The sequence below is a fragment of the Panthera pardus genome, unplaced genomic scaffold (assembly GCF_024362965.1).
Source record: "Panthera pardus isolate Hobbes unplaced genomic scaffold, ASM2436296v1 HiC_scaffold_2, whole genome shotgun sequence".
In the NCBI taxonomy this organism is placed as follows: Eukaryota; Metazoa; Chordata; class Mammalia; order Carnivora; family Felidae; genus Panthera; species Panthera pardus.
Genome location: NW_026526765.1, coordinates 28671120 through 28683392, shown reverse-complemented (window position 1 = coordinate 28683392; position 12273 = coordinate 28671120). Strand labels below are relative to the sequence as shown.

General features: G+C 38.9%; 1 protein-coding gene across 3 annotated transcripts in view; it reads left to right on the top strand.

The window, feature by feature from the left end:
• The window catches only part of LOC109267657 (UDP-glucuronosyltransferase 3A1-like), a 61834-nt gene that overhangs the window by 1782 nt on the left and 47779 nt on the right, over positions 1–12273 (top strand). The window contains exons 2-3 of one of the 3 annotated variants that reach the window (XM_053906928.1): positions 986–1087; positions 11760–11873. The exons of 1 other annotated variant lie outside the window; for it this stretch is intronic. In XM_053906928.1, the coding sequence (XP_053762903.1) occupies positions 986–1087; positions 11760–11873 (216 nt within the window). The remainder of the gene's footprint in view (positions 1–985; positions 1088–11759; positions 11874–12273) is intronic. One more of the 3 variants, XM_053906925.1, reaches the window with a different exon arrangement.

Sequence of the window (12273 nt, the reverse complement as noted above, 5' to 3'; positions counted from 1 at the left end):
GTAATCTGTGTTACATCAGGCAACACAAGTATAGATATAAAAAACTAGAATGATTTCCACAGATATACACCATTACTGTAGTCCTACATTCATCTGTCCTGACCCAATCATCATGAGATCATTGTCTTCCAAACAACCCCCACTTTCAACATAGGCAAATTCTACTCCTTGACCCATAGATTCAAGCAAACTGCTCCATGATATTACATGGTTTTAGACATTGGTGTGATAATCTGTACCTCCACAGAGAATCACACTTCTATTTCCTTTGGATCCCAGGATTTTCCTATGTTGGGTGATGTCCCAGTTTTATATACATACAGGATCCTACAGTTCTACCCAAAGGGCCCATAGTTATCCTGAATGCTTTAATTTGATGTTTAGTAAAATGCAGGACCCAACTGAGGAACATCCTGCCAAATATATTTGAATCTGAAGAATCTTGGCTCTGAGAGTGGCTCTATCCACTTCTGCTTCTGTGGCTTGGACTGATATTCATGTTCCCATGTTTCTGGCTTTCATGTTAACATAAATTTCCAGACAGAAGGATTCCAGAAATAGCTTTGATTGATTGTCCTTTAGAAACCCATTATTCTCACATACATAGTCTTGTGCCAAAATTTTCCACAAATTTCCTTTCCTAAAGGACACAGTACCTCCATAAAGGCAGCCTAAATTGCAGCATGTGCCTAGGATTGGGAACTCCTTTAGGCTTAAGCATAGAGAAGGTCATCTCACTGGCATGGAGATCTTGAAGTGCAAAAAGGAATCTTTCATGTAAGATTGCTACAAATTAAGACTTGGTCAGAAAGAAGGAGGGTATCTGGTCTGGGGTTTACCCAAAATGAAACCAAAGGACTAAAATAACTCATCTTCTACTGACCACCAACTCTCTGCTACCTTATCCTGGATCTCCAGATCCCCCACATCAATTTCAGACCCTCTGTTCTCACCTTTACAAAAATAAATTTTGTATTATTCCTAGGTGGAAGCCACTATCTACTGCTGGACCGGGTATCTCAGATTCTTCAAGATCATGGTCATAATGTCACCATGCTTCTTTACGGAGGAGATTATTTAATCCCAAGTAAGTTTTTTTCTGGTAGTTATTAAATTTATCTATCCCATTAAAGGATATACAATGTCTTTTGTTTGTTTGTTTTGTTTTTTTTCAATATATGAAATTTATTGTCAAATAAATTGTTTTGACAATTTGTCAAATTTATTTGACAATAAATCTTTTCCCATTCTGTTGGTTGCCTTTTAGTTTTGTTGGTTGTTTCCTTTGCTGTACAGAAGCTTTTTATCTTCATAAGGTCCCAGTAGTTCATTTTTGCTTTTAATTCCCTTGCCTTTGGGGATGTGTCAAGTAAGAAATTGCTATGACTGAGGTCAGAGAGGTCTTTTCCTGCTTTCTCCTCTAGGGTTTTGATGGTCTCCTGTCTCACATTCAGGTCCTTTATCCATTTTGAGTTTATTTTTGTGAATGGTGTGAGAAAGTGGTCTAGTTTCAATCTTCTGCATGTTGCTGTCCAGTTCTCCCAGCACCATTTGTTAAAGAGACTGTCTTTTTTCCATTGGATGTTCTTTCCTGCTTTGTCAAAGATGAGTTGGCCATACGTTTGTGGGTCTAGTTCTGGGGTTTCTATTCTCTTCCATTGGTCTATGTGTCTGTTTTTGTGCCAATACCATGCTGTCTTGATGATTACAGCTTTGTAGTAGAGGCTAAAGTCTGGGATTGTGATGCCTCCTGCTTTGGTCTTCTTCAAAATTACTTTGGCTATTCAGGGCCGTTTGTGGTTCCATATGAATTTTAAGATTGCTTGTTCTAGTTTTGAGAAGAATGCTGGTGCAATTTTGATTGGGATTGCATTGAATGTGTACATAGCTTTGGGTAGTATTGACATTTTGACAGTATTTATTCTTCCAATCCATGAGCACAGAATGTTTATCCATTTCTTTATATCTTCTTCAATTTCCTTCATTAGCTTTCTATACTTTTCAGCATACAGATCTTTTACATATTTGGCTAGATTTATCCCTAGGTATTTTATGCTTCTTGGTGCAATTGTGAATGGGATCAGTTTCTTTATTTGTCTTTCTGCTGCTTCATTGTTAGTGTATAAGAATGCAACTGATTTCTGTACATTGATTTTGTATCCTGCGACTTTGCTGAATTCATGTATCAGTTCTAGCAGACTTTTGGTGGAGTCTATCGGATTTTCCATGTATAATATCATGTCATCTGCAAAAAGTGAAAGCTTGACTTCATCTTTGCCAATTTTGATGCCTTTGATTTCCTTTTGTTGTCTGATTGCTGATGCTAGCACTTCCAACACTATGTTAAACAACAGCGGTGAGAGTGGACATCCCTGTCGTGTTCCTGATCTCAGGGAAAAAGCTCTCAGTTTTTCCCCATTGAGGATGATGTTAGCTGTGGGCTTTTCATAAATGGCTTTCATGATCTTTAAGTATGTTCCTTCTATCCCGACTTTCTCGAGGGTTTTTATTAAGAAAAGTTGCTGAATTTTGTCAAATGCCTTTTCTGCATCGATTGACAGGATCATATGGTTCTTATCTTTACTTTTATTAATGTGATGTATCACGTTGATTGATTTGCGAATGTTGAAACAGCCTTGCATCCCAGGAATGAATCCCACTTGATCATGGTGAATAATTCTTTTTATAAGCTGTTGAATTCGATTTGCTAGTATCTTATTGAGAATTTTTGCGTGCATATTCATCAGGAATATTGGCCTGTAGTTCTCTTTTTTTACTGGGTCTCTGTCTGGTTTAGGAATCAAAGTAATACTGGCTTCATAGAATGAATCTGGAAGTTTTCCTTCCCTTTCTATTTTTTGGAATAGCTTGAGAAGGATAGGTATTATCTCTGCTTTAAACGTCTGGTAGAACTCCCCTGGGAAGCCATCTGGTCCTGGACTCTTATTTGTTGGGAGATTTTTGACGACTGATTCAATTTCTTCGCTGGTTATGGGTCTGTTAAAGCTTTCTAATTCCTCCTGATTGAGTTTTGGAAGCGTGTGGGTGTTTAGGAATTTGTCCATTGCTTCCAGGTTGTCCAGTTTGTTGGCATATAGTTTTTCATAGTATTCCCTGATAATTGCTTGTACCTCTGAAGGATTGGTTGTAATAATTCCATTTTCATTCATGATTTTATCTATTTGGGTCATCTCCCTTTTCTTTTTGAGAAGCCTGGCTAGAGGTTTATCAATTTTGTTTATTTTTTCAAAAAACCAACTCTTGGTTTCATTGATCTGCTCTACAGTTTATTTAGATTCTATATTGTTTATTTCTGCTCTGATCTTTATTATTTCTCTTCTTCTGCTGGGTTTAGGCTGTCTTTGCTGTTCTGCTCTATTTCCTTTAGGTGTGCTGTTAGATTTTGTATTTGGGATTTTTCTTGTTTCTTGAGATAGTCCTGGATTGCAATGTATTTTCCTCTCAGGACTGCCTTCTCTGCATCCCAAAGCATTTGGATTGTTGTATTTTCATTTTCGTTTGTTTCCATATATTTTTAAATTTCTTCTCTAATTGCCTGGTTGACCCACTCATTCTTTAGTAGGGTGTTCTTTAACCTCCATGCTTTTGGAGGTTTTCCAGACTTTTTCCTGTGGTTGATTTCAAGCTTCATAGCATTGTGGTCTGAAAGTATGCATGGTATGATTTCAATTCTTGTATACTTATGAAGGGCTGTTTTGTGACCCAGTATGTGATCTATCTTGGAGAATGTTCCATGTGCACTCGAGAAGAAAGAATCTTCTGTTGCTTTGGGATGCAGAGTTCTAAATATATCTGTCAAGTCCATCTGATCCAATGCATCATTCAGGGCCCTTGTTTCTTTATTGACCGTGTGTCTAGATGATCTATCCATTTCTGTAAGTGGAGTGTTAAAGTCCCCTGCAATTACCACATTCTTATCAATAAGGTTGCTTATGTTTGTGAGTAATTGTTTTATATATTTGGGGGCTCCCGTATTCGGCACATAGACATTTATAATTTTAGCTCTTCCTGATGGATAGACCCTGTGATTATTATATAATGCCCTTCTTCATCTCTTGTTACAGCCTTTAATTTAAAGTCTAGTTTGTCTGATAGAAGTATGACTACTCCAGTCCTCTTTTGACTTCCAGGGGCATGATACATAGTTCTCCATCCCCTCACTCTCAATCTGAAGGTGTCCTCAGGTCTAAAATGAGTCTCTTGTAGACAGCAAATAGATGGGTCTTGTTTTTGTATCCATTCTGATACCCTATGTCTTTTGGTTGGCGCATTTAGTCCGTTTACATTCAGTGTTATTATAGGAAGATATGGGTTTAGAATCATTGTGATGTCTGTAGGTTTCATGCTTGTAGCGATGTCTCTGATACTTTGTCTCACAGGATCCCCCTTAGGATCTCTTGTAGGGCTGGTTTAGTGGTGATGAATTCCTTCAGTTTTTGTTTGCTTGGGAAGACCTTTATCTCTCCTTCTATTGTAAATGACAGACTTGCTGGATAAAGGATTCTCGGCTGCATAGTTTTTCTGTTCATCACATTGAAGATCTCCTGCCATTCCTTTCTGGCCTGCCAAGTTTCAGTAGAGAGATCAGTCACGAGTCTTATAGGTCTCCCTTTGTATATTAGAGCACGTTTATCCTAGCTGCTTTCAGAATTTTCTCTTTATCCTTGTATTTTGCCAGTTTCACTATGATACGTCGTGCAGAAGATCGATTCAAGTTATGTCTGAAGGGAGTTCTCTGTGCCTCTTGGATTTCAATGCCTCTTTCCTTCCCCAGATCCGGGAAGTTCTCAGCTATGATTTCTTCAATTACACCTTCAGCACCTCTCCCTCTCTCTTCCTCCTCTGGAATACCAATTTTGCGTAGATTATTTCTCTTTAGTGCATCACTTAGTTCTCTAATTTTCCCCTCATATTCCTGGATTTTTTTTATCTCTCTTTTTCTCAGCTTCTTCTTTTTCCACAATTTTATCTTCTAGTTCATGTATTCTCTCCTCTGCCTCTTCAATCCGAGCTGTGGTCATCTCCATTTTATTTTGCAGCTCATTAATAGCATTTTTTAGCTCCTCCTGGCTGTTCCTTAGTCCCTTGATCTCTGTAGCAATAGATTCTCTGCTGTCCTCTATACTGTTTTCAAGCCCAGAGATTAATTCTATGACTATTATTCTAAATTCACTTTATATTGTTTAAATCGTTTTTGATCAGTTCATTAGCTGTCGCTATTTTCTGGACGTTTTTTTGAGGAAATTCTTCCGTTTCATCATTTTGGATAGTCCCTGGAGTGGTGCGGGACTGTGGGGCACTTCCCCTGTGCTGTCTTGAATAGCTTGCGTTGGTGGGCGGGGCCGCAGTCAGACCTGATGTCTGCCCCCAGCCCACCGCTGGAGCCACAGTCAGACTGGTGTGTGCCTTCTCTTCCCCTCTCCTAGGGGCAGGATTCACTGTGGGGTGGCATGGTCCATCTGGGCTACTTGCACACTGCCAGGCTTGTGGTGCTGGGGATCTGGCATATTAGCTGGGATGGATCGGCAAGGTGCACAGGGGTGGGAGGGGGAGGGTCAGCTCGCTTTTCCTTCGGATATCCGCTTCGGGAGGGGCCCTGCCGCATGGAGAGGGAGTCAGACCTGCCGGAGGCATGGATCCGCAGAAGCACAGTGTTCGGTGTTTGCATGGTGCAAGCGAATTCCCTGGCAGGAACTGGTTTCCTTTGGGATTTTGGCTGGGGGATGGGCGAGGGAGATGGCACTGGCGAGCACCTTTGTTTCCCACCAAGCTGGGCTCTGTTGTCCGGAGCTCAACAACTCTCCCTGCCATTGTCCTCCAGCCTTCCCGCTCTCTGAGCAGAGCTGTTAACTTATAACCTTCCAGATATTAAGTCCCGCTTGCTTTCAGAACACACTCCGTCCATCCCCTCCGCTTTTGCAAGCCAGACTGGGGGTCTCTGCATGGCCAGTGGGCTGCCCCTCTGCCCCGGCTCCCTCCTTCCAGTCCGTGTAGCGGGCATCGCCTCTCTGCCCTTCCTACCCTCTTCCGTGGACCTCTTGTCTACACTTGGCTCTGGAGAATCCATTCTGCTAGTCTTCTGGTGGTTTTCTGGGTTATTTAGGCAGGTGTGGGTGGAATCTAAGTGATCCGCAGGACGCGGTGAGCTCAGCGTCCTCCTACGCCGCCATCTTCCCAGAAGCCTCCCTGTCTTTTGTATAACACTGCTTAGCACAAAATCTTTTTTTAATCTAGTTGTATTTAAAGATGGGAAAATGTGTGTGTGTGTGTGTGTGTGTGTGTGTGTGTGTGTGTGTGCATGTCATGTCCAATGCTGGATATCTTATTAGACTGTGTAGACCTGACCTCCACAATGCCACATCTATATATTTTACCTCCTGTTCTGGTTATTTTATCCATTATTAGCATGGAATATGAAATATTCAATGATTATTTTAAAACTGTGTATTAAACCTTCAATTCTTTCAGCTTTTGCTTTAGATATTTTGATGGTCTCTAATTAGGTGCATATATGTGTATAATTTTACATCTTCTTGCTGTATTGAAACTTCTGTCTCTTGTAATCTTTTTTGATTTAAAATCAATTGCATTTGATATTTGTTCATTGGCTTCTGCTGTCTTTTGGTTGTTACTTGCATGGAATATTTTTTTTCCCATTATTTCCCTTTTAGTCTGTGTCATTGCAGATAGATTCCACTGCATGTTGAAAACTTGCAAAGATAGTACAGAAAGTTCCCATACATCCCTTACCCTGTTTCCCCCATTGTTAATATCTTTTTATTTGTAATTATTTTATTAATATGTTTTATTGAAATATAGTTGATGCACAATGTTACACATTAGTTTCAGGTGTACAACATAGCAACTTGACAATTATATATGTTATGCTACACTCACATGTGTAGCTACCATCTCTCACCATACGAAGATATTACAATTGGTTCATGTATTTTTATCCATTCTTCCAATGTCTGTCTTTTTTGGAGAATTTAATCCAAGTTATTTAAAGTAATTACTGGTAAGGAGAGACTTACTTCTGTCATTTTGCTATTTGTTTTCTATATGCCTTTAACTTTTTTGTCGCCTCACTTTCTGAATTACTGTTTCTTTTGTGGTTAGTTGATTCTTTGTAAAATGTTAAATTCTTTTCTCATTTTCTTTTGTGTATATTCTACAGCTTTTGTGTGTGTGTGTGGTTACCATGGGGATTTCATTTAATCTGCTAAATCTATGACACTCAGATTTTAGTGTTTAGTTTATACCAATTTAATAACATAGAAATATTTTGTTCCTAGTGTTCCTAGATGGCTTTATCCCCAACTCTTTGGTTAGTTGATGTCACAAAATTACATTTTTATACATCATGTGCTCCTAAACATAAATTATTGTTAATTTAAATGCACTAGTATGTTAAAATTGTGTAGAAAATTTGAGTGGAGTTACAAATTTCAAATAATGATAGTAGCTTTTAAACAAATAATGTTTTTAATGTTTATTTATTTTTGAGAGAATGAGAGAGAGACAGAGCATGAGCACAGAATCTTAAGCAGGCTCCAGGCTCTGAGCTGTCAGCACAGAGCCCGATGTGGGGCATGAACTCATGAACCATGAGATTATGACCTTGGCCGAAGTCAGATGCTTAACTGATTGAGCCATCCAGATGCCCCTAAACAAATAATTTTTTTTAATATACTAGCCTCTTAAATCATATTGAAAACAACAAAGTAGTTAGAGCCATTGTTACAATAACAGTAGCTTTTATAATGCCCATTCTTTTACCTCTTTAAAAATCTTTATTTTTTCATATACCTTTAAGTTACTCTCTGGCGTCCTTTCATTCTTCCCTGAAGAAGTGCCTTGTGCATTACTCACAGGGCAGTTCTAGTGGTAACAAACACCCTTAGTTTTGTTTATCTGAGATTGTCTTAATTTTCCTTGATCTTTGATGGACAGAGTTGCCTGATGTAGAATTTTTTGTTGACAATTCTTTTTTTCCCCTTTGTTTCTTTCTTATTTCTTTTCTTTTCTTCTTCTTTTTTTTTTTTTTTTTTTTAGCATTTTGAATATATTGGGCCACTGCCTTCTGGTCTCGAACTTTTTTTTTTTTGCCTCTAAAATTTTTGATTGGAAATCTATTGATAATCTCACTGACAATCACTTGTATGCGATGAGTCACTTTTCTCTTGCTCCTTTTAATATTTCCTCTTTCTCTTTCTGTATTTTGATATAATGTGTCCTGATGTGGGTGTCTGAGTTCATTTTACTTGGAGTTGGATGAGCTTCCTGGATGCTTATATTAAAATCTTTCACCCAATTGGGAGGTTTTCAGCCACTATTGCTTCATATATTGTCTCTATGCCTTTCTTTCTCTCTTCTCCTGAGCATCCACAGGGCATGTGTTGGACCCTAAGACTGTGTTTCCTTTTCTTCAATTCTTTAACTTTCTGTTCCTCAGCCTTGATCATTTCTACTGTCTTCTCTTGAGGTTCACTGATAATGCTTGATGGTTCTTTTGCTTGCTCAATTCTGCCTTTGAATCCCACTAGTGACATTTTCATTTCATTTAGTGTATTTTTCAGTCCTAGAATTTGTTTTTGGTTTCTTTAGATTTTATATTCCTTTATTAAAAAAATTAAAATGTTTATTAATTTATTTTGAGAGAGAAAGAGTGATCCTGAGCTGGAGAGGGGCAGAGAGAGAGAGGGAGAGAGAGAATCCCAAGCAGGCTCCTTGATGCTAGCCCAGAGCCTGATGTGGAGCTTGATCTCACAAACCATGAGATCATGACCTGAGCTGAAATGAAAAACTGGATACTTAACTGACTGAACCACTCAGACACCCCACCTACCTTTCTTTCAGTGACATTTTACAAACACTTTTTCCTTGACCTTCTCCACATCTTCCCTTAATTCTCTGAGAACTTTAAGGCAGTTATTTTAAAGACATTGTCTAATACATCTGACATAAAGTAATTCTTAGGGACAGTTCCTGTTAATCTATAATTTTCTTTGGATAAAGCCTTAGTTTCCTGTGTCTTGGTGTGTCTTGTAATTTTTGTTGAAAACTGAACATTTGAATATAACAATGTGTTAAATCTGGAGATGAACCTCTCCTCCATTCTCTTTGCAGATTTTTGTTATTAATTTTGTTTGTTTATTTATGTTTTAAAATTGTTTTATGCTGCTTTTGTGTTGAGGATCAAACCGAGGTGTAAATTTCACTGTTCACGGTCTTTTCTGAGCCTTTTCCTGGGCATGAATGGACACTTTCAAGTTTTCCTGATATGTGTAGCTGTTTTACAATGTCCCAGCTTTTAATGGTTCCCTTTCAAATGGGTAAATTGAGAAAATGAGGGGGAAAGGAGGGCATCAATCTTTTAAGACCCCTGGAAGTCAATTGAGCCAGAGAGGGAAGTGGCTGCAATAATAGAGCATGATGCAGAAACCTTGTTGCCTACTTCTTTGTCTGCGTCTCTGCGACCAGAGCAGCAATCAGCAATCAGAGCACAGATACTTGATATTTGGACAAGGTGATTTTTTTGCCCACTCAGGCTCTTGAAACCTGTGTACAAGCTGCTCTATAAACAATGCATACAGCTTCCTGCTGGAGACTGAGGGATGGGGGATGGGTAGCTGCTACTGTGGAAAAAGCTGAAATTGACTAAAATTATCTGCAATTTACAGTTAAAGACTTCCTCTGGTTGGTGGAAACCATCAATTGGCTGCAGATTTCCCAAATAGTTATTTCAGACAAATTCTGTCAGTGGAATTGCTGTCTACATCAGGAGGTGTGTGTGTGTGTGTGTGTGTGTGTGTGTGTATGTGTATGAATTTTTCACCATTTGCTGTTTTCAAAGTATGTCCAGGAAAGCTCCTTATACTCTCATGCTGGAAATGGAGCCATAATAGGTGTGTCTTGACAGTGTCAGGGATGGAAAGACCTTCCACTCAACAAGCAATTTGTCCCAGGAATTTAACTGAGGTGCCACGGCTTGTGCTTTGTGTAGGGCAGCAGCACCTCCCTCTGTGTGAGTTGCTGTGTGCGCGTTTGTGTCTTGAATGAATGGGCTCCAGAAATCTCTGCAAAAGGAGGTTGTCCTCAAAGTACTGTCATACACGTGCTTCTGGAGAAAGTTAAATGTGGTTAAAGATCTTGCCAGCAAAACTAGTAAGTAGGGCTGTTGAGGTAGTCCATGAGAAGCCAAGTTACAAGTTACTTGTACCCTTCAAAGGTGAAGGTGAAGAGACACTAGAGCTGAGAGCTTGTTGAAATAAGAATTAAACAGAATATATCACCAAAGCTATGACTGTAAAGAATTTATTAGTTTTAGATATAGTCAGTAATTTCAGTAAGATTGGAAATGGAGGCCATAATATGATGACAGTAATCCACTGAGAGGCTCCATTCATTCAGGGTTAAGAATAGTCAAGTTAGGCTATTAAATGGAGAACTGGTGGGGATAATCACTTCTTCGTTAATGGATCCTTTACAAAAAGGGATTTAATCCTTGAAGGCACTCTATTAAAACTCTATTTTGTTGTATTAAAACTTTTAATATGTTGGGCAGATCCAATGAGTTCCCTTTCGTCATGGTGTTAGTAGTAAAACATTAATTTTATGACTTCTTGTATAGGAGCAACCATAGCTACTGTGAGATAACAACCAATGGCTGTTGTGGCTATGGGATATCTAATCCCAGTAGTTAAGACAGGGCATGCACCACTGTGCTCTATCTAATATTTTCTACCTCCTAGCAGTATAGAGGTACTTTGATAAATTTTGGTGAGCTCTCATGATATATCTGTTATTTTCCCCAGTATTGACTAAGACGATTAAAGTTGGTCATTGGGGGGATCTCATCCAATGTTAAAAGTAATGTAGAACCTCTGATGTAAGTCACAAAAGCCAATCTGTGTCCTTGCTCTGTTATATTTTTTTTTAAAAGTAATGTCAGTTGCCACATATGTCAAAACTGAGACCTCTGTTTTAATTTCTTTCCTGACTCTCCCACGCTGACATTTCCCATTTTTTCCCATTCCTTTCATTGTCATTATTTATACTTCGGGGGAGGGTATCCCTTTTAACCTGCTCATATTTATAAGTTCTTCCTCCAAATGTCCTAATTAGCATCAGCAAAGCTAAGGGCCTTCCTGCTGGTGATTTTAGAGAACTGAGATTAAGCTGAGTTTGAATTAACCCTTGAATTAACCCCATGAGGGTGTCATCAGTGTTTCCCTATTACTGTGTTAATCAAGGTTTTCTTTGAGCTACAGAGATATCATGAGCAACAGTAGCAAAGGCATTTTCTCGGGTTCTAGTGCACCTTCTCCTTTTACAGGTGTGGAGTTCATCAGATGGCATGGTGCTATCCTCCTCACACCATTCAGTGGGCTTGTAAACTGGAATCAGTCTTAACTCAGAGCACTGTTTATAATGGGGGCAATCCTTGAGATGTACAACCATTGGTCATGCGGTTCTACCTAGCCTAGTGTCAATCACACGGTTCATGCTGGAATCCAGAAACAAAGTGGACTCTGACACAGAAGATAGGTTTGTGTGAGACACATGACCAGGGCCACTCAAAGCCTAAACCCATCCTTTTGTTTCTAAATGCCAATTATGGAAGCCTCTGAGTGGGATGGAGGTGCAGGTTCCCCTCATGGGGTCTGGCTTGCTTGGCTGAAAATCTTGGTCACACGAGGGAGGTCATGTTGAGGCTTTCTCCTTATTTTTCCAAGATATGTCCCAGAAAGTTAAGGAGGAAATGGAGTTTGAAAGCTGTCAACAATCCAACTTCAAAAATGGTGCCAGACTCTCTAGTACACATGAGTTATGGGGGAAATGTCGGAATGGTAAGTAGGACTGCAGAGGACTACTCTTGTTAACTTAGCCTTTGCCATATTTTTGGCTGAATGAAAAACCTTTGCATGTGTCACCTGTAAGCAATAAAAAAATATCTCTTTTTTCCTAAAAAACAAAGGACTGGGGAGCTGGGATAAAATTAAATCTGTATTTAAATACAAAGTGTAGCACTTACTATATGTGCAACCGTGATGAATTATCTGACGCTCCATTTATGTTTGTCTTCTCATCTGTAAAATGAAGAATATCTATACCTTTACATGAAAGCTTCAAATAGAACTTTACTTTTATTTAAGTTCTATATCATTCATTCAATTGAATAGAAGTAATTGAATTATTATAATGTTCTCAATAAATAGTATCAGATCCTATGACTGAAGAAATGAAAAA